General features: G+C 37.7%; 2 protein-coding genes across 2 annotated transcripts; both read right to left on the reverse strand.

Moving 5' to 3' along the window:
• Positions 1-9,091: 9,091 nt before the first annotated feature.
• Positions 9,092-12,415, reverse strand: LOC110884611 (B3 domain-containing protein At3g19184). Its single transcript, XM_022132332.2, has 6 exons — positions 12,150-12,415; positions 11,937-12,035; positions 10,737-10,768; positions 10,478-10,643; positions 9,460-9,666; positions 9,092-9,370 (listed from the first exon to the last, which is right to left on the reverse strand). The coding sequence occupies exons 1-6, from the start codon at positions 12,285-12,287 to the stop codon at positions 9,323-9,325; spliced, it is 690 nt and encodes a 229-aa protein (XP_021988024.1). The 5' UTR covers positions 12,288-12,415; the 3' UTR covers positions 9,092-9,322.
• A 1,688-nt stretch (positions 12,416-14,103) lies between these two features.
• Positions 14,104-19,341, reverse strand: LOC110884612. Its single transcript, XM_022132333.2, has 8 exons — positions 19,203-19,341; positions 17,987-18,087; positions 17,806-17,846; positions 17,231-17,390; positions 15,731-15,937; positions 15,544-15,643; positions 15,303-15,470; positions 14,104-14,481 (listed from the first exon to the last, which is right to left on the reverse strand). The coding sequence occupies exons 1-8, from the start codon at positions 19,273-19,275 to the stop codon at positions 14,357-14,359; spliced, it is 975 nt and encodes a 324-aa protein (XP_021988025.1). The 5' UTR covers positions 19,276-19,341; the 3' UTR covers positions 14,104-14,356.
• Positions 19,342-23,284: the final 3,943 nt, after the last annotated feature.

The following is a 23,284-nucleotide window of genomic DNA, read 5'->3' on the forward strand; positions in this document are numbered from 1 at the left end:
AATTGATAGAATGTTGATTTTGGAAACTGTTTAAGATTGTAACTGATAAGCATGATTATGGGAATGATTTCCGGAATTTAAAACCAATCGCACAACTAGGCTGAATCACACAAGCCCACTCGCACAAACTGGTCCGATCACACAAGCTGATCCAGTCGCACAAGGCATTACCCAGTCGCACAAGGGGAATGTCGTTTAACGGTTGGGCCTTAGAAGCCCAGGACCCAAACGCACAAGCCCAAACCGCCTGATCGCACAAGATATATGTTTTATTTAAACTGTTGGGCTTAGATTGATCGCACATGTGTCATTTATATGTTATCTTTGGGCCGCATGTTGTTTGTTAGGTATTTGGGCCAAGTATGTTAGTGTGCAAGTTATTAAACTGTTGGGCCGAAGACATGGGCTGGGTAATAGAGCCGATCGCACAAGTCATATGTTTGTTTGATTGTTGGGCCGGATGATATGTTGGGCTGGGCTACCTTAGATCGCACAACCCGGCCGGATCGCACAACCCAATCCGGACCGTACAAGTCGCATATGTGTTTTATTTGGACCGGTACATGTTGGAATGCACAACACATTGGGCCGTTTACATTTGGGCTAATAGTTTAGACGCACATGTACGATTGCATTGTTATACTTTGACTGTTTACGTGCTATACGTGTTTGCCATGACTTATACGTGCATAACTTGAAGTCAAAACCTGACTTGTGTGGTAACCCTGTTAGGACGTGGTTGACCACCCTTAGTTCAAGAAACCCTCTTTGTGTATCTGCCGAGCAACCCAAGGTGAGTTCACACTCTTACCAAGGCATGGAATTCCCGGGGTGTTGGGAATGGGATTGATAAGGATAAGGTTGAATAGACTCATACGGACACTGTTACTAGACTACCACACCATCGTCCTCGGTTGTGCAGGACACATACGTAAAACCTACGTATAACTATGTTACTCGCTATCCTCGGTTGTGAAGGATACTCACGTAAAGCCTGCATGAATGGATACTCACTACTGCCTCGGTTGTGTAAGGCACTTACGTAAAACCTACGTAAACCCCCACGTACCCTATCCTCGGTTGTGAAGGATACTTACGTAAATCCTGCGTAAACTTGTACGTATTACTGTTCTCGGTTGTGAAGAACACTTATGGTCACGCATAGTCTAGTGGATTAATATTTGGGAAGCCCCCACCAATAGAAACCTATATTGGCCCAGTAGAGCCACTTGATACTCATGAACTTACTGTTACGCATTTACTTTCTGTGAACTCGCTCAACTAGTTGTTGACACTCTGCTGCATGCCTTGCAGGACCTTAGGTACTTTATGGAGCTTGCACAGGGAGGAGCAGGTCGTTGTTGGATACGGAACGTGAACGATATTTGAACTTATAACTTATTTTGGGTTTTCATTATTATGCTTCCGCTACTTAAACAAAGTTTGGTTTTGAACATCAATCATGTCGTGATGATTTATTTTATCTACTTTTATTATTAAATGCTATGTTTGATATGATTGATGGCTTGATCCTGGTCATGTCACGCCTCCAAGCGGTGGTACTCCGCGAGTGGATTTTGGGGGGTGTGACATCGATTTCATGGGACCTTTCCCACCTTCAAAGGGAAACAAATATATACTTGTGGCAGTCGATTACTTGTCTAAATGGGCGGAGGCCGAGGCTCTTCCAACAAATGATGGAAGAGTAGTGGTAAAATTTTTGAAAAAACTGTTTTCTCGCTTCGGGACACCAAAGGCTTTAATAAGTGATAGAGGTACTCATTTTTGCAATCATCAACTCGAAAAAATATTAACAAGGTATGGGGTCTATCACCGAGTCTCAACAGCATATCACCCTCAAACAAATGGGCAAGCCGAAGTGACTAATCGAGGTTTAAAAAGAATACTTGAAAAAACCGTAGGAATAAATAAAAAAGAATGGGCCGACAAGTTAGACGACGCTTTATGGGCTTTTCGAACTGCTTATAAAACCACTATAGGCACAACCCCATATAAACTCGTCTATGGAAAAAGTTGTCACTTGCCAGTAGAAATAGCTCACAAAGCCTACTGGGCAATAAAAAACGTGAACTTAGATTTAGAAAATGCCGGTAAAAATCGATTTTGTCAAATAAATGAATTAGACGAGCTAAGGAATTATGCATATTCTAACTCCGAAATTTATAAGGAAAGAATGAAAAATTTACACGATAAATATATTAAATCTAATGAATTTCGGGTTGGAGATCAAGTTCTATTGTTTAATTCACGACTTCGATTATTTCCTGGTAAGCTAAAATCTAGGTGGTCGGGACCTTTTTCCGTCACCCATGTTTTTCCACACGGTGCAGTAGAAATTAAAACTCGAAATGGGATACCATTTAAAGTCAATCGCCAACGGCTAAAACTCTACCGAGGATCCATTGAGGATGAGGAAGAGGAGATCTCACTTCAAACGGTTAACGAATAAACTCATACCCGACATGTTACAGGTAAGTGTACGTTTAAAAACCGATAAGTCTTCTAGCCATCTTTCAGAAATAAGGGGCATGCACACGAGCACTAAAAACAATATATATTTTTCAAAAACTTTGCTCGGCACGGGGCCGTGTCGTAGCAACTTTCGGGATAAAACCCTCTTTTCCTATCAGTTACACCATTCCACACGCCCCGTATAGCCGAAAACGCTCTGGTTTGAGGCGATTTTCTGCAGTTTTTCAACGTCACCACCAAATCTAACAACGTCAAGGTATGATTCTATCCTCTCTAGTAGTTAGATTAGTTACTTGCATGTAGTTAAAACATCAAAAATTAGGGAAAAATCTAGGGTTCTTCATGTTCATCCGGATCGAACTCAAAATTTTTGATGAAATCTGTTAGTAGTAGTTTAGATTAGAGTAGTAGAAAGTAAATAAGCATGTATTGTTGATAGATTTGTTCGATTTCCAACTAAAACCCCAAACCCTTGTTCTTGAACCGAAAAATACGAAATTGAAAGGGTAAACGGTTTGTTTTGGGAAAAACGACACTTAGGGTTTCATTTTCGGGGGAAACCGCTACTATTGGGCTAAAAATTTTCAGGTTTTCGAAACCGGGACGAAAAATGGAATTTTTGGGTTACAGACGCCTAGACACGGGGCCGTGTCCGCTGAACACGGGGCCGTGTCCAGCCCACTGTTTGCAGTTTCACTCCGATTCTCCTTGTTTCGTACTAACTTTTGGTGTATTCTTTCAGATGTCGAAATTTACAAGGTTTAACGCAAGTGAATTGGACGCTAGGGCACGATACGAGGTTCTACAAACAAGACCAGAAGAGTACCCGAGGCGGGCTTGTACCGACTTGCTAACTATGGTGAATCAACTTGACCGCTTCAATAACATTGTGAGGGGTCCACTGGCTGTCGCATTGACCACCCGGCTTCGGTCGGTGCATCAATGCACGATGGAGTTCTACAGCACCTTCATTTTCAACTCGAGATGTGACCCGTTTGACCATGAGGCGGTCACATTCCGATGTGGAGGGACCACGTTCACAACCTCCATGGCACAGTTTGGATCTATCATAGGGCTATACAGTGAAGAGGAAGCGGGGAATGAAGAGAATACTGGGGGATTACGAGACTTGGATGCAACTGAACGCCAAGCCGCATGGGCTCAAATAGGTGAAGGAATCTACAACCCAAGCAGCACCAAAAGCACCAAACTGAGGGACCCGCTATACCGCTACATCCACAGGCTCCTCACATACTCGCTGAATCAACGCCACGACAGTAGTGGCGTTGTTGGGTTAAAAGATTTGGTTGTCCTTCACTGCATCCACAACCAGAAGCCTCTCGATGTTCCATACCTCCTACTGCGAAACATGCACCTAAACCGCCTTGCTCATGCTCCTACACCGATCTTCTTCGGGGGATGGGTGTACCGTCTTTTCAAGCATTTCACGAATATCCCAAGGTCCTTTGAAAGGAGTCCATGGTCGGGACGGGTCGATTACCACATTTGCCGAGCCATGAACTTGCTTTATGAAGCAGAGGACGGGACGGTGAGCTTTCAAAGGACGCAAGGCTATGCATGGAACCCGCAGGAGGCTCTAGTTCTTCATGCACCACCTCCCCATTTCCAGTACCCACCCCAAGGCGATCCGGGTCAATCCTCCTCTCAAGGAGGCGGTTTTCCTAACTTTCAAAGTTTACATGATCTTTTGCAGGAAAACCTTATGTGCACCAGGAACACCTACAATCTCGCCAACAATACATACCACCGGGTTGGAGCTATCGAGCGCAACGTTAACGATATACAAGATGATATCGGTAGCATCCGGGAGTACATGGCGAGGCATGGGGGTGGAGGTGATGGTAGTGATGAAGACATGGAGTAGGAGGCTTGAAGGAACAAGGGGCTGGTTGGTGATAAGCCCACAGGTTTAAGTGCCCTTCCCTCTATCAAACAATTCATAGCATGCGTGCCATTTGTCGAACAATTTACTTTCTCTAACTACTTTTTATCTTTGTTTTATTTTTACTTTATGCTTGGATGATACTTGACGATGGTAATTTAGGATGGTTTATGCTTGTTTGGTTTGGTATTGAGTGATTAAACAGGTGCAATGCAAGGGTTAGAGTGCTAAACATTAGCACTTGCAGCCCCGAAATGGAGAAACCGGGAGACAAAACCTGTTTTTCAGGCTCACAGACTGTCCACACGGGGACGTGTCCAGCCGACACGCCCCCGTGTTCATCTCCCAGACCTGCTGTTTGGTTACTGACCTGCAAATTTTTGCCAGACACGAGGCCGTGTCCAGCCGACACGCCCCCGTGTTCATCTTCTGTAAGTTTTCTTTACTGGCAGTTCACCACGGGGCCGTGTCCAATGGACACGGGGCCGTGTTCAGACTACCAGTAACAAAAATCTTTGCTTTTTAAACCACTTTTACACATTCTAATCAACCAAAAACTTTATTTTTGGACACATTGAGAACAATGTGTAATTTAAGTGTGGGGGGGATGCTAAAACCTTGAATTTTGCAAATCATAAACACAAGCCTTACACAAAACTCTATTGGAACCGCTAAACACCCCAAATTTTTTCAAAAACTTTTTCATTTTTTTATTTATTTACTTGTCTTAGTTTAAGTTGGGAATAACAAGTTCTAAAAAGGTTATATTTTTACAAGTTTACAACCGATAGCGTCGTGATAACAAAGAACCAACATAAGAAAATTATGAAACGGCATAACAAGTCTAGTTAAAAATTCGATTATATATACTTGATCACATAAAAACACATTCCCACAAAAGTGAGTTTTGAGCCTTTATTGAGCATAAAAATATACATATTTAGATTAAATGCTCATTTTTCGTTTCTTGTGTGAATAGCCGCTTGGTTCTTACAAATCTAGAACTTGCCACGACGATACATTCCCGGTCCTTACCAACTTAAACCCAAGTAAGTAAATGATGGAGGCATTAGGACTAACCATTTTTTCTTTCAAAACCATTATTTTTCAATTTTTTTTATCACCTACCCAAAATCCCCCTAGATAGCCCCTTTGAGCCTAAACCTTTCATTTCATTACCCCAAAAACCCTTTTTACCCACCAAAAACCTTTTTATTTTTCACCCTTTATTTTAGTAACAAGCTCGGTTTTTCGTAAACTCGCCTTTTTATGTGATGAAAAAAAAAAAAAACAATGATGAAGTCAAAAACAAACAAAAGCTATATAAAAGCTTGTTTGGAGAAATACTTCAAAATAAAAAAGTCGCTAAAGACAAGGTACTTTACGAAAACCGACGCTTTTTACGATTTTCGCCCTTTTACTAACCACTAACCCAACCACCCACCTTTAACCCAAGCCTAACCCTTCACCCCAAAAGTCCTCTTGATATTTACAAAGGTCAAAAGTTAAAAAGGAGAAGGATTGATTGCTTGGCAAGCCTATGGAAGGCGTAAGTTCCATGCCGCTCTCGAGTGATTCACTAAAATATACACCTTCGGCCGAGTGTTGAGTGATCCTCCGTGAGGTATGTGAACTTGTATATAAATGGAACTTTAATAAGGCATGCTATGCCCAAATAAGTAATTTATCTTATGAAACGTTCAAAATAAATCATAACGAATAGGATTGTAAATAAATAAAAATAAAACTTACAAAGACCTTGGATTCCCGACACTCTAGGACAAGCTAAAAACTTCTCTTCTACCTATTCAATTTGGGAGTGTAAGCCACATTTAAAGAGTTTTGCTTGAGGACAAGCAAAAGTTCAAGTGTGGGGGTATTTGATGTGTGTAAAATGCAACATGTAAATCACATCAATTAAGGCATAAAACTAACCCTTTTTTAGTACTAATGTTGGAAAAAGAGTGTTTTTGTCTTCCTTTTGTATTTTCAGGATGAAATGGGCTCAAAATCACAAAAGAAGCAAAAAGGCAACTAATTCTAGCATAAATACAAGAAAAGGAACAAAAGTAGACTGCCCGGACCCTCAACGGCACCTCCCAAGGCAAAGAAGAGAAAACAGAGACTGAACACGCCTCGTGTCCAGCGAACACGGGGGCGTGCCCAGGAAGCAGCAGAAAAGACAAACCAGTAGAAGCTTCCATTGCCCACCACGGGGCCGTGTCCAGCAGGCACGGGGGCGTGGTGAAAGTACAGCAGGCGCATTAATTGTAATTGCGAATTACAATTAATAAAGAGAGAGAATGTCAGACGGGCACGGGGGCGTGTCCAGCGGACACAGGGCCGTGCCCAGCCTTCTGTTCAGCCTATAAATAGAGGAGCTTGGTTTCATTCTCTTTCATCCCTTGGCACACCACCTCTCTCACACTTCATCCACCACCCACCACCACCATAACACCATCATCCACCACCATCATCCATTGTCCATCGTAGAGTGTGTGAGTCGTCTCGGGATCCAAGATTGATCGTAAGAGTTCTTGACAATCAAGGCCATGTTTGCCTAAGTCTCTTACATCACTTGGTGAAGACAAGTGTTTAGTATAATACTTTTTATTTTTAATCTTTTGCACTTTTTATTTGGTTTTGTATTAATGACTTTAATAACTAGTTACTTATGTTGAAGGTGATCTTTCCTTATCGTTTGTCCGTGGTGTCTTGGCGTTATTTTACTGTCTATATAAAATAAAAGATTTTCACCATTCATATCTCCACGGTCTATATGGAGGTATGTTGGCTACCTGGTCGGGGGTTAAGGGAACGGTTTGGTAAGGGTCTTGCCCTTATTCAGCGTTTAGAGGTCCTGCTTGGGACCTGGGTCAAATTTAGTAGGATCTCCTTCAATGCCCATAGGTATTGGATGGCGGGGATCCAAACTTTTTGACCCCCTCATAAGTTAACTACTATTAATACTATAACCCGGTTATTTAGGACTGTATCCCTGCTGACTCAGACTACTTAGCCGAGGGTAACGTCACCGCCGAAAGCGGGGCCTACCACAATTTGCATTAATAACTTAATTCATTATCTTTCAATAATCCGACTCTTTAGGATTGTATCCTTGCTGACTCAAACTACTGGGTTGAGAGTAACGTCGCCTTCAAAAGAGGGGCCTACTACAATAACTAAGATAATCTCTTAAACAAGTGCAAAAGTGCAAAAATAATCAAAGGTAATCTCTTACCAACACTATACTACGTCCACGATGGGTGCACTTGCCCATATGTGTGTTTAGTGTTAGTGAATATCGTGTTTTATAAATTTAAAACTTGGCTAAAAGTGTAAAAAGGGGCTTAAATATATATCTAAAAACATATACACACCGACACGCATCAACTACTAGCACAATGTAACCTTTATATGTACTATTTACCAAAAACTTGCAAAAAACATAAATGTAAATTAAGTAGACACGGTGACCATAACATTAGCCTACAAAATCTTGTTCGCGTGTTTGTCAAACAACTCATACGCACTCCTATCTTGTTCGCACATTTGTCAAACAACTCATACGCACTAATTGACCACGTACAAACAGGTTGTTCATATTATTATTCTACTTTTGTGCTATACAATCAACACTAATCAAGAAGAAATTTACACAGTATAAGCATTATGCAAAATACACATCTAGGGTTTTGCAAATTTATTATTGTAAAAGAGATATAAGAAATTAAGAATGCTTACTTGAATTGCAAAAAAATTTGTTTGGGTCTGGTTGCAAATACTTCTTTTATAGTTTACTGAGTTACAAAACAGTCCCTACCCTTTATCTGATCTGTCCTTTAACGGAAAAAGTAGCAAGTTTCATATTCTTTACAAAAAAAATGCTAAAAAGCAAAATTCAAAGCCTAACCAATTCTCTTATTGTGTTTGGAGTTGAATCAGAAATTGGATTCTTCTTATTTAAGATTGATACTGTTATTAGATGATTGAAGTCATCTATTATTTTGTTTTCTTTATTATATGATGTTTTCATGTAGTTGTGGGCGAAGCTTCAGATTTCCGACCATGGGGGCGGAAGTCAACGGACCTAAAAAGTTCTATATAACCGAGGAGTCTAAAACATATACACCCACGAAAACTACATACTATCCATTACTGAGCGAAAAAGTTCGGGGGGTCGGCCGCTCCCTCCTGCCCCTTAAAAGCTTCGCCCATGGTTGTGCATATGGGTCAGTTCGGTTAGACTATGGGGTGTGGAGGGTAGCCCTCAAAGAATGATCCGCCACATAGGCGTCCACGTAAGCGAGTGCGGGGATGAGCCTAAAAGGATGGACCTAGGGTGTGATGATGGGCCTCAATATATGTGTGTGTGTGTAAGAAGAAAGAGGAGGCCCAGCTTTGGCGTCAAAAGGGAGACGGAGAGGACGGGGACGCCCCTAGGAGGCGGTGTGCTGGCACGGCGCTGCAGCCTGACGGCCCACAGACGTCCCCCGTATGTATTTTAAGGTTAAACCCATGAGGAGTAAGCAGAGTTGCCCATTATCTCTATATATACACATGGTTGCTTAAGATACACAAAAGTATACAAACCTAAAAATAAGAGATGAAGTATACGGGTCTTCAAGATGATCGCCAAAATAATAAAATAAACACAATCTACATAAACAACATTGCCATGAAGGTGAAAATAGATTTTCTGGATTCGGTTTGGATGATTAATCAGAACTAGTTTTCTGCTGAATGAAAAATCAACCAGTTTACATATAGTTTAACAAAAGGGTGACCATTGATCAATGACCTAACCCCCCCCCCCCCCCCAAACTTACAACTGTTATGGGTGCTAAACAGTTGTGGTTAGTTAAAGAAATTTCCAAACACTCAATAAGATGAACATGCTTATAATAACAATACAGGTTGACTGAATTAAGCCTCCTCGCTATCTTCAGCTTGATTCACTCTTATAATGTAAACCTAAATCAAAATGCAGAATGTTTCATTAAATTTCAAGAATGAAGTTGAACAAAAAAGAGGGCAATCATCAAAATGATCAAGATTATAACCTTAAAAACCGTTGGTTTGATAAGTTGGAAAACGAGTGCATCACCGTCAGCTAGTTTATGATCTTCCGCAAACCCTTTCCATCCGCCACTAAGTCCGGTTTTCCTAGGAAGGTACTTTGCTTTCCATTCCGCCTCATCTTTGTCAACCAACGTCATTATTTCATCGCGTTTAGGAAGGTAGCTCTTGGAGAACCGGTGAGGAAGACCCTGAAGATTTAGCATGTTCAGGATTCCTTATTAGTTATTAGCATAGTATCTTATGATCACCATAAGATGGTTATCATGACCCATCCAATATAAATGGGTTCATCAGAGTCAACTCAAATTATATAACGGGTCAATCTGGGTTAATTTAAATTATAGCAGCCTGCAAAAGAACCAAAAGTTTGTGAAGCGTGAAGCGTTCGGTGGGAAGTTCGTTTGTGTTCGTTCGTTTATTAAACAAACGAACACGAAGAAGAAATTTCGTTCGTTTAGTTACATGAACGAACATGAACATTGGCCGCGTTCTTTCATTTATGTTCGATAGTTCATTAGTGTTTTTAGTTTTTATATTTTATTTAAATACTTTAAAATACCAACAAATAAACATATTTATCAAGTGTCAGTGTATTATATCTTCTGTTTATGAACGTTTGTTTGTTTCCATCTGTGTTCATGAACATTAGTTTGTGTTCATCAACGTTCGTTTTCGCCCGTTGCCTATAATTAACAAACGAACACGAACATAAAATCTCAATCGGTAAGTGTTCATGAACACATATATTTCTTGTTTGTGTTCGTTTGGTTCGTTTGCAGCCCTAAATTAGTAGGTGAACCCATTGTGATATTTTTTTCACAAACGACTCATTTAAACCCGAGCCCAGTTTGATCAAAACCCTTTTAGTGTTATACTTTTATGAAACAGCGCATTTTGACCCGAACCCATTTGGTCAGAACCCAGTTTGGCCAAACCCGTTTTGACCCGGCTTAGAACATAATATCATATGAATATTGGTATAATCCCTATTGATCTCACCAGCCAAAATCCACCCGAAACATGGGATTGAAGCATCGGCTTTACAAAGCTTGGGAAATCAGATTGCAAAGTGGAGTGTAGTTCATCAGCTCTCCCTGTAGCATACTCTCGGTCTTCATCAGAGGCGTATACTCGATTTGATAAATCCCGTACCTTTGGGCCATAACTGATGAATATCATCATGAACAAACATCATAATTACAAGTTATTTAGTTATTATTATTATTATTAAAATAATAACAGGTCAGGAAAGTTTTACCTCCTACGGATTCCCAATGTTTCAATAGGAACCTGTCATAGCATTTCAAGAAATATCATTCAAGGATTGAGGTTTATGAATGGAGGAAACTATAAAGGGCAAAGGTATGATATTATGATTCAAGATTAATCCAACATGTAAATTTATTATTGCTGCAACTAGGGGTGTTCATAAACCATTGAAACCAATCAAACCATCTAACATGAAGCAAGTCAGCTGGCTTGAGAATTATATGGTTCAATTTTGGCGGATTACGTTTAAACCTTGGTTTAAAAAAGCGGGAAGCCCACAAAAGTGACGAGGTCTAAAACCAAGGCGCAAAACGCAAAAGCGGTGAGCTTTTCGTACGCAAGGCGCAAAGTGATTATATAAATTATTTTATATATCCCATAAGGCCATAAGTTTTTAGCATCCCCTACCTATGATTTAGCTATAATTAAGCTTTATATATGTTTTAAAATGAAAAAAAAAAACATAAACGTAGAGCATAAAAAGCCTGTTGTACAACACTCAGCTGCACAGAAACAACCTATGTACAAAAGGCGCGCGCCGCACCTGCGCCCAGGTCAAATTTTAGCCTAAAAAGCGCGCCTCACCTGCGCCTTTTGTACACTGTGCGCCTTATGTCACACAAGGCGTTTTGGTTTGCGCCTTAGGTCGCCTCGAGGCTAGGCGCGCTTTTTTAAACCAAGGTATAAACAGGTCGACCGACAGATTGGAACTTGTACCAACCGTATAGACCAAACATGCCGTTTTAACCGTTTTTGTTTATAAGTTTTTCATTTTTAGAACATGCCCTTATGTATATCAGTATATGTATCATATCATAAACCACCTTTATTATATTAGATTTTGAATACAAACCAACAATTTTGAAAAGAAAAAAAAAGTATGTATTTGACTATTTGTGTTATATCATAAATCATCTTAATTATTTTTAAAATTTTGAATAAAAACTAACAATTTTGCAAAAAGATTTATAGTAAAGGTTCAAACTTCAAACAACCAAACTGCTAAAATCAGCCGGTCTGACTAGCCCCGAAACTATAGTTAGCCGTTCGCTCCAGAATTTTTGTCAAAACGAGCAGAACCGGACCATGAACACCCCTAACTAAAACATATACAATATAAATAATAAACCTTAAATCAAAGAAAATAACCCAACTAGATTTAAACAGAGAGTTAATGAGAAATTGGTACTTCTTTGTAATTTGCAGGTGGCTTATCCGCTACCCGATTCGACCGCCTCACCGCAGACAGGTCCACCGGCTTCCGAGGCGTCCGGTTCACCTTCTTCATCTGCAAATACCAACCACACAACAAATACCCTAATAATTAATCTTCATAATACTATATCTTAAAAGATACTCAATCGGCCATATATTGGACCAGAAACTTGTTCTTGATACGTACAGGAGAGGGTTTAGGGGTTGAAATGGTTCGAAGAGATTGAGCCAAAACAGTAAGCTTGAGTTCTTCCATTCGTTTCTTGTTTTCTTCCAATCTTTTCTGTCGAGAATCTTCATAGTTTAGGTTCTTCCGGGCCACCATTTTTTGTGAAGTTGAAGGTCTGGTGGATGAACAAGGAGGGAGAGAATGCAGAGTGTAAAGTGTTGGGGTTGGGCGCCGGAGTGAAGATTTGAATTTTCAAAATGGTATCTTGATATTCGAGCAAATGCCCATCAAGAAAAACCTAAAAATTTTGGTAATTATTAATTGCCTCATTCTTATCTAAATTTTTTTTTTTATATTAAAGTGTTTTATATAAATTTGAATATACACTTTAAAAATAATGGGTATTAATCCATGTTTTAGGTTTTAGTATAACACTAAGGGGTGTGGTTTCACTTTCTATCTATGAAAACTGTCACATAGACGCTACATCATTTTCACACAGTTTTTACGTGCATAGACATGGTTCCACTTTTCACATTCAAGCTCCGTGACAATTAAAAACACCTAGTTTTCAAACACATCAACATGGTTCCACTTTTCACATCCAAGCTTCATGACAATTAAAAAGATTGTCTCCGAGCTCAACTAACAATTCAAAAAAATTGCCTTACCCAATTGTTAGCTTCCGCGTCCAAAGTTAAAGATGTGTTTCTTTGGCTTGTTGGCATGGTTCCACCGCATCAAAATTTGCCAAATCAAAGAATGGTGTGGCTTACACTCAGTGGACATCCTAAATTTTATCATATAGTGAGGCGTAATTTTATCTATATTGTTGAAAATAGATCTTTTATATTTAATTTTTCTTATAATGTGATGACTTTATAACTTTCGAAACAAACAATCATTCAGATTTCTCTCTAATAATTAGTAACCGGTTGAGTCATGTGTCACAATTTTACGAGTCAAAAATTCTTTTTTCCGTTACTCTTCTTTAACCATTCATGTAATATTCCTTGAGACCTTGACTCAAAATTTTTACAAGGTTAATTAAAAATAATAATTGTAGTAGAACATAATATATTAAATGATTAGTTAGTTAATTAAACTATTTATGGGATGATTATATGCAATTATATCTTATCTCAAAATATTATTTTATCATTCCTAAATCTTAATATCTTAATTACTAAATATTTAATATTTTTTTAATTCAGTCAATATAATATACATTGTTGCGATAACAATAACTTAGTACTTGTGAAACATAATAATCTCTTGATTTGATAATAATTAAAATTAATAACTTGTCATTAAATTGTTAATTGAGAATGATAGTATATCACATACAAATCTATGTTCACTAAGTGAATCATCAAGAAACATCAGCACACTGCCCCTATGAGGCTTGAGTGGGGCTTGGAGTTGGAGGGATCAAACACAAGTGTGGCGACTAGCATGGAAGCCCATAACACATGGTCTTACAAACTTTCTTACATTTTCAACATTTTTTACATGTATTTTTTATTACCGGATTATATATTATTTAATATTATAAAATACAAATCAATAGCACACAGGGAGTAAGCAGTTAGCATATCGGGTAACTTTAACCCGTGTTTTAATGCAAAACGATACTAAAATAGTACTATCACGATGCACTAAGGTTGTGTGTTATACCTAATCCTTATCCATGATATTTGAATGTCATCTCAAAGCATTCAACCTATGTTATACTCATCCTTCACCCTTTTAACTTAAAAAATCAATAATGCGGGGAGAAAGAGAGAGATTGAGGGGAGCCGGGGAGGGATGGAGACCACACTCACTCCGGAAACTAATGAATCAGGGAGGCGGCGAGGTGTTTCTTCTCACACCCCCCCCCCCCCCAAAAAAAAAAAAAAAAAAAAAAAAACTAAAAAAATAGCAGGAACATAATAAAAAAAAAAAAAAAAAAAAACAGTCAAGAGATTCATGAGATGAAATAGATATAAAAGGGAAAGATCATGCTAATATGTAATTGATCTAGTTCCTAACAACCCAAATGTATCTAACCCTATTCACCATATCATAATACAAGGCCAAAATTGAGTCAGTTCCTACAGATATATGCCTGTAAAAGCTACCATACTTTCATATCCATGCTTTAGTTTTACTTTTTTTTTTTCAAAAAACAAAAGAATTCCTATTCCAACCCCCAAAATTTCTAACTGAATGTAGCTTTGTGTTTAGTTTGCAACAGTAGGACAATATATCCTTTGGGCCGCTGACCCACAGTTGATTCCGTTTTCATAGCACAAATTTGGTGCACCGCAGCCACGCTGGTCATGTTGCGAATCATTGCTGCTAGACCCTGCAAGCAGATGACATTAGTAGGCATGCTGCATAAAAGATTAAAATGAGATGTACACTAAACCCACCTATTCCATATTGTGGGTCCCACCTTCAATTTAGGAGGTATGTTTACATTTTCTTCGATCATACAACCAAGACCCACAAAATTAGAATGTTACAGGCACCGTATGGGGGTATTAATCACTGATAGTTGCAACGGGTCAGGTCAACGTAACCTTTTTTCCATTGTTTAATAAATTAAAGTTTATAATTAAATTAAGAGTTAAATGCCATTTTAGTCCATGTGGTTTGGGCCATTTTGTCCGTTTAGTCCAAAGGTCTTATTTTTCGCCTGTGAGTCCAAAAAGGTTTCATTGTTGCTATTTTAGTCCACTCTATTAACTTCATCCATTATTTCTGTTAACGAGAAGGGCAATTCGGTCAATTTATATGTAATTTTGTTAACTAGATGGGCAATTCAGCCATATAAAATGACCGAATTGCCCTTCTTGTTAACATAAATAATGGATGAAGTTAACCCAGTGGACTAAAATGGCAACGGTGAAACCTTTTTGGACCCACAGGTAAAAAATGAAACCTTTGGACTAAACTGGCAAAATGGCCCAAACCACAGGGACTAAAATGGCATTTAACTCTTAAATTAATGAACTATGAATGATCATGAAAGCTACCACGTTTTCTAGTAAGATAGATTTATGAAGTTGAATATATAATGCACTTTTCCCTTTCTACCAGAATTTTTATTTAGCCCATTTGATAAGAAACATAACCCAAATCAATCAGTAAACGGATAGTTGAACATCAAAATGTATTAATTACCTTCAACAACATTAGAACTGAACGCGTTGCTAGTATCATCACATCGGTCACCATCTTCATTGGTATCCATTTGGGCGAAACGCCATACTGGTGGTCCCATTACACGCTTCTTTGGGTATCTCTTCGCCCTCTTACCTTTTACCTTTACTTTTTCATGCTTCAGTTTTTCTAAAATAAGATTATCATCAGAAGTTAGTTGCAAAATCAAGAAGGGAATACAACTGTTGATATAGTTAGTTACCAGAGGTTAAAGCCCGCTTTCTTTTAACCCGAGGATGCATTTCCATTAGACAAACAGCGGCTTCTACAGCTTCTATTCCATATCTTCTTACTATATGCACCTACAAAACACCGATTGTGATTATTTAATATCACATAATCACAATCAAATCACACATATATCCAAACAACCCCCCCCCCCTAATTACCTGTAGCTTGCAGGTTCCAACTAGATGGAAAAAAAGAATATCGCCCGGTAGTAACTTTTGAGCAAAAGAAAATCCCTTCCAACCGCCACTTAAGCCATGCCTCGCCTTCAAATACTTTGTTTTGAACTCTGTTCCAGACTCATCCACCAGAGTAACCGTTGTATCATGTTCTGGCAAGTGCATAATACAAAATTTGCTTGGAAGAAACTGTGTCCATAAAAACTCAATAAGTCGAATAAAACATACGCGATTGGGATAACATTAACGGGTAGAATAAAAAATAGCTAAAAAGGAAACGACGTTCAATTAAGTCGAACGAATGGAAAGTGTTGATACGTCATCATCATCATACTCAGCAAATCCCACCAATAGCAAAGCTAAGGTAGGGTCTGAGGAGGGTAAGATGTAGACAGCCTTACCTCTACCCCGTAGGAATAGAGAGGCTGCTTCTAGTGAGACCCCCGGCTCGATAGTACTTTTGCATCAAGCCTTACATAAGGCACATAACACTCAACAATTGAGGCAACTGCGGATTAGTGCATGTACCCCCTTGTCTTTCGGCTATCAACGCCACCACATGATGCATGATTAACCATCCCCCTCTTTTAACGTTATTTTCACGAAATTAGTAAAATAACGTTAAAATTAGTGCACTTACACTTTTGCCCCCCCCCCCCCCCACAAGTGCCCACACATATATACATTATATGCGCAAAAGTGTTGATACATACAACCTCCTTAATAAAAAAATTGCAAGAAATTTGTTAATCATACATTTTTTTTCTTCACAAAAACGTGTTTAGAGTCAACACGACCCGTTTCAACCCGTACAAGGCAACCCATTTTGACCAGTTACCCAACTTGCCCATTTTACCACATCTAGTGTCTTTCGTGGTAGCAACTTTTGACCTCTCATTTATACAATAGGCTATTTGGGTCATATTATATCTTCACAAGGTCAAACAAGTAAAATAAAAAAATAAAATAAAAAGTAGCTTAAAAGGAAATGGGTCAAAGTGGATCAAATGGGTGGAAAGTGTCAATGCATACAACCTCTTTAATCAATTTTTGTCAAAAAATTCGAGAATTATAATTAACCTTTTTTTCACAAAAACATGTTTAGGGTCAATCCAACATGTTTTCAATCCGTACAGGATAACCAATTTTCACTAGTTACCCAACCGGCCCGTTTTACCACCTCTAGTATCTATAGATGTAGCAATTGTTGACCCATTCACCTATGCAATACGCTATTTGGGTAATCTTATATCTTTAACAGGTCAAACGGGTATAATAAAAATTAGCTAAAATTGAAACGGGTCAAAATGGATTGAACCTCTTTAATCGTCTTTTTTTCCAATGAATTCGTTAACCATACTAAAAAATTTCTTGACAAAAACATGATTAGGGCCAACCCGTAAAAGATAACCCATTTTGACCCGTTACCCAAGTGGCTCGTTTATTATCTATGGTGTAAGTAAGTAGTGAGTCCATGCTTACCAGCCAAAAACTATAGGCAACGTTAGACGGTAGCATACACTTGGCAAAGGTAGGTAACGCGGTACCTAAACGTTCCAATAACATTCCTGCTCTCTCCAAACACATATATTGATCTTCGGCATTATTGTAAATATCACACACACGTGTTCTTTTCCCTCTCCTATATTAACTTACTCAAGTCATTAAGAATTCTAGAGAAAGTAAGTAAGTAGTCTTATAAGACCATCCGTAGTGGTATAATTTTGGGCGTTTTTTCCCCCAACCATGCCCCACCCCCACCCCCACGGGCGTTTTCTAGCGTTTTTTTTTTTTCAAAAAAAGCCCCCCGGCGTTTTTAAACCACACCAATCACATGCATTCTTTCCTATGCTTGCCCAATACCATTTTTTGGATTTTTTTTATTTAATTGTTTAACACCCCTTTTTAATATAACGCCCACATCCCCACTACACCCATTTTAGAAAAACGCCCAATAATGCCCCTTGCTGTACCGCCACATGGCGGAAAACGCCCAAGGTAGGGGCTTTATTCACCCAAACCACTACACATGGTCTAAATATGATGTCGTCACTAACCCTGAAGACTTGTGTGGCTGCTTATCTGACATAATAATAATCTGTTCAAAACAATCAAATTAGGGTTTCGGTTAAACCCACTGTTGCAAACATAGTTAACATACAAACAAACAGTAGTTATAAAAGTAAAACACACATTAAAATTTTATACAGAAAAAAGAGAAGAGAGGTAATTGGTCACCTGTTTATGCTGGGGTTTAGATTCCCACGGATGTTTATGAGTGTTTTTCCTCGTTTTGTCTAAAGAAATGGTTTGGTTCATGTGTAAGTCGAAAAAGAAACCTTAAAGAAGCAGAAGAAGAATTGAAGGTTAACGCAGCAGAGTGATTGTTGGTTTGGTGTGGGATATTTGTTTTTAAGTAGAAAGACAAAAGCCAGGTAAGATTGAGCAGGATCCAGGAGACAAGCCACCAAGTGCCCAAGTGGGGTTATCCATTAATGCATCAATCCAGGAGATTTAGGATTCTTTCGACTAGGGTTAAGTTATGAAAACTCAAGCTTCAGTTTCGATTCAACTTTTGTTTTCATACCTAGAGTAAGTTTGGTTCGGTTTCGACTCGTTTATTATTTGTTAATTAAACTAGAGTAAATTACAAGTTTTGTCCTTTATGTTTGTTCCAAATTTCAGGCGCTGTCATTTACCTTTAAAATTGACGAGTTTTGTCCTTAACGTTTAAAAATCCTGCACGTTATGTCATTTAGGCCAAAACCAGTTAGATTTTTTGGTTAAGTATGATCATGTGCCTTGCACATGAGGGTAGTCTTGTCATTTCATTATCCAGGGGCTATTGTGCAAATAACATATGTCTAAGGATTGATGTGTACAAAAATTAAAAACATTAAAATAAAACAATTTGTCAACCCTGTTACCCTTCTCTCTGCAACATCATCATCTTCCCCAATTCTCAGTCAAACCAACCTAAACCCTAATTTCAGAGACTTTTTTTCTCAATTGAGTATCCCCTTAAATTCCCCACGATCTTCCAATGATTTCTCCCTAAAACCCTCTTCAATTTAAACCCAAATCACTCACGGAAACTCAGTGGACTTCGTGGTTGAGTTCGATGTTTGTGGTGGTTAATATCGAAAATACCCTATACTAGCGGCATTCAGCAGCAACATATGGACCCGGTCGGTGGTGTAGCTGGTTACAGTTGCAACGGTTTCCCGGTCAAGATGTTGACCACTTTTTAGCACTTCAGTTGCAACATCAACAACAGCAACAACGATTGGATGTTGGCGAAAACAGAGGGTGAACCAACACCATCTAGATTAAACTCCACCACCACATTGGTTTCATTGGTAACCCTCTTCACCGACCCAATCCGATCTCTAATTGAAAATTCACAGAATCAATCAAGTCAAACGACAGAAAACACAAATTAGGGGGTTCATACCAGTGTCCATGGTAGTAGAATCAAGGGCCTTCATGGTAGAAGAGGCGCTGCTGCAGATTGTTGATTTCTGCATGTTTTGATGACTGATTGAAACCAGTGGGTGGTGCGTGTTGGAAGAAGAACCTAGGGCTAGGGTTTAGTAGGTGTGAAGACGATGATATTTGCACAATAGCCTTTGAATATTGTTGATTTCTACATGTTTTTAATTTTTGTACACATCAATCCTTAGACATATGTTATTTGCACAATAGCCCCTAGATAATGAAATGACAAGACTACCCTCATGTGCATGGCACATGACCATACTTAACCAAAAAATCTAACTGGGTTTGGTCTAAAGGACATAACATGCAAGATTTTGAAATGTTAAGGACAAAACTCGTCAATTTTAAAGGTAAATGACAACGCCTGAAATTTAGGACAAACATAAAGGACAAAACTTGTAATTTACTCATTAAATTATATTGATTGTAAATAAGTTATATATATAATATATAATTTAGTTATTTTTTATAATTTTGTAAATAGTAATTATTATATTATCTAAATATATATTTAGTAGATTAATTAAAAGGTATATATATAGTTGGTTCGTTTAAGCTCGTGAGCCGGCTCGAGCTTGATAAGCGAAGCTTGGGCTCGGGCTCGTTTACCAAACGAGCTTGTTTTTAAGCTTGGGCTCGAGCTTAAGCTCGGCTCGTTTTGAGTTTTTCTCAAGTCGAGCTTGAATAGCTCGAGAATAGCTCAGCTCATTTGCACCCTAAGTTTCGAGTTCGACACACCATTTCAGAACCAATACTACAATGTCTTGAAAACTAACACGGGTCACCTTATGTTTGAATATTACATAATATACTTAAATTCTTGGACATGTTTGAAAAAATTTTAACAACTCCAAGGATTTAAGTAGGGCTGTAATCGAGGGTCAGCTCGACTTGATTATTTTTTCAAGCCGGAAAAATTGAGCTCGAGCTTGACTCGTAAAAACTTCGAGTCAACTCAAGCCCAATTGAGCCGGCTCGTTAACTTTTATTTTTTTAACTTTTTACAAATATTGATAAACCGAAAAAATTAACACACATTACTCAAAAAATAGATGTACATACAAGCTAATGAGTCGAGCCACAGCCGAGCACCCGTGGCTCAGCTCAATTACAAAATGAGCTGGCTCGAAAATAAAATAAGGTTTTTTTTTCGAACAAGTTTCAAGCCGGGAGCTTTTTGAACACCCCTATTGAAAACATACCTGAATTAATATTAAATCTTTTGATATGGGCATGTTTTTTTAATCGTATAACATAATACACATTTTTCTTTTAAGCTTTGTGTTTTAAGTTATGAAAAAATTACATTACATTCACTTCAATGAAAAGGTTTGTAGATAGCTCCATCAAGAGCATCTGTTGTGGATTAGAACACTCGAACCCAGGGATGATCACGGTATCTGTTCGGTATTGAACCGGTACCGGTACTGAAAAATGGGAAAAGTGGGTACCGGTACAGTACAGGTATTTACCGATGTTTTACCAGTAAATACCGATACCGGTACTGGAAAACGAGGAAAGTGGGTACCGGTTCGATACCGGTACCCGGTACCAAATGCTCATCCCTACTCGAACCTCCACATAGGAGGCGAAGCCAAAAACCTCCATGGTTCTCTGCCGATTTCTCTCTCCTCACCTCATATAAAAGGTTTTCTTCTACCACAAACAATCTATGGCGAGGGAGTATTGCCTTCTTATGGATTTCTCTTTTACATGTCCGCAGTTCCTCCGTACATGGATATACATACCACCCGTTGTGGGTGCTCTAATAGTTGTGCTATTAAATTGTGTTTGAAAAAAAAATCATAAGTTCGTTTTAAATAAGTTTAGGGATACATGCTAAAACTCTGAGTTGGAAGTTTTGGTAAAAAAACATGCTGTATTAACTAGTCTTAAGGCCCCTTCGTAGCGCGGAAGGGGAGGGGGGGGGGGGTAAAACCGCTTAAAACAAAAACAATAATCTTTAACACCAAGTAATTCACGTGATGTAAAAAGTGGACGAAGACGAATTTATGCCGACACGTATTAGAAAGTTGAGGAGGTAAAAAAAAACTTGAGGGACCAAATGTGACTAGCAAACACCACTTTAAGTGGCAACCAAATGAAAAAAAAAAACACGAGGGACAAAATTGACCACCAAACATCGTGCTAAGTAGCAATCGAAGGAAGTCCAAATCCAACAAAGTTATAAAAAATGCAAATTGGATTTAAATAATCCTAGCTTTCTCAATTTTGCCGATAATAATCCCAACTCAGTTACTGGCTGATAATAATCTGAACAGGTCCACTTTTGCCCGATAATAGTCTGCGTTATATATAGCTTAACGAAGTTAAGTTTTTTTTTTCAGAATTACAAACTGATGTTTTAGGGCTTTTGATTAGAACGGTGATACGAGTTGATTGATGCAAAATTTACCTCGAAATACTGCCCCAAACGACGAAAACGGTGCTTCAATTCGGGTGTTTAAACTTCCAATTAACAAAAATCAAGTCGTTTGAAGCATCGTTTCGAGGTAAGTTTTACATAAATCGACTCATATCCTTGTTCTGATCAAAATCCATAAAACATCAGTTTGTAATTCAGCAAAAAGCTTAATAGCTATTTTTAACGACGGACTATTATCGGCCAAAAGTGAACCAGTTCGGATTATTATCGGTCAATAACTGAGTTGGGATTACTATCGGTCAAATTGAGAAAACTAGGATTATTTAAATCCAATTTGCCTAAAAAAACCCTAAAGTTTACTATGAAAAAAAAAACCACAAAAGACAAAACAATGTTCAACGAAGACGAAATTATGCCGGCATGTATTAGAAAGTTGAGGAGGTAAAAAAAACTCGTGGGACCAAATGTGACTACCAAACACCATGCAAAGTGGCAACCAAATGGATAAAAAACACGAGGGACAAAATGTGACCACCAAACACCGTGCTAAGTAGCAATCGATGAAAGTCCAAATCCAATAAAGTTATAAAAAAAACAAAGTTTTGTTACAAAAATGAAAAAAAAACCTAAAGTTTACTATGCAAAAAAAAAAAAAAAACCGCAAAAGACAAAACACTGTTACTATTCCTCACCATGTTTGAATTTGAATATAATATAATATAATATAATATAATATAATATAATATAATATAATATAATATAATATAATATAATATAATATAATATAATATAATATAATATAATATAATATAATATAATATAATATATATATAATATAATATATAATATATAATATAATATAATATAATATAATATAATATAATATAATATAATATAATATAATATAATATAATATAATATAATATAATATAATATAATATAATATAATATAATATAATATAATATAATATAATATAATATATAATATATAATATATAATATATAATATATAATATATAATATATAAAATATATAACTAGTAAAAGTACACAAGCCACGTTGCAGGGTTATGATTGATTGCTATTTTGGTTTAGAGGGTGTTTGGGGTTGAGTTTTGAAGAAGATTTTTAGATTATTGAGTTTTGAAATCGTAAATAATCAGTTTTGAGTGTTTGGGTAAAAAAATTAAAAAATTGATTATTTGCGTTTAGAAAGTTACAAAACACAGTTTTCCAAAAGCAGCTTCCCCCTACTGCAATAAAGCGCAGTTTTCCAAAAATTGATTATTTGCGTTTAGAAAAGGATTTTCACTTGTTTATTTTTTTAAATATATTTTTGCCAAACACTCAAATAGTTGATTATCTGATTATTGTGATATCAAGCAACATAATCAAATCCAAACACTATCTTTCAACATCACATTTTGTTACAGTTAATTATCTGATTCTGATTATTCAAAACACATAATCTATTTTCAAAACTCAACCCCAAACACCCTCTTAGCATAGCAGCCGAAAGAAATATGCTCAAAAGAATATCTACACATGTTTTACATTCGTTGAAAACGGAAACGTAGACGTCGTCTTTAATATAACTTTAATAAAAATTTACGTCCAAACGTAAACCAACTTGAATTCATATCAACACGTGTA

This window comes from Helianthus annuus, chromosome 10, assembly GCF_002127325.2.
Source record: "Helianthus annuus cultivar XRQ/B chromosome 10, HanXRQr2.0-SUNRISE, whole genome shotgun sequence".
Taxonomy (NCBI): Eukaryota; Viridiplantae; Streptophyta; class Magnoliopsida; order Asterales; family Asteraceae; genus Helianthus; species Helianthus annuus.

Coding starts and splice junctions, on each gene's coding strand:
- LOC110884612 (XM_022132333.2), bottom strand. CDS start 19,275: ATGCAGAAATCAACAATCTGCAGCAGCGCCTCTTCTACCATGAAGGCC. Junction 18,088..19,202: donor TTCTACTACCATGGACACTG/GTATGAACCCCC, acceptor TGCTTCTTTAAG/GTTTCTTTTTCGACTTACAC. Junction 15,938..17,230: donor TTGCCTATAGTTTTTGGCTG/GTAAGCATGGAC, acceptor TTATGGACACAG/TTTCTTCCAAGCAAATTTTG.
- LOC110884611 (XM_022132332.2), bottom strand. CDS start 12,287: ATGGTGGCCCGGAAGAACCTAAACTATGAAGATTCTCGACAGAAAAGA. Junction 9,667..10,477: donor TTTCGGGTGGATTTTGGCTG/GTGAGATCAATA, acceptor CTAAATCTTCAG/GGTCTTCCTCACCGGTTCTC. Junction 9,371..9,459: donor TCAAACCAACGGTTTTTAAG/GTTATAATCTTG, acceptor ATTTTGATTTAG/GTTTACATTATAAGAGTGAA.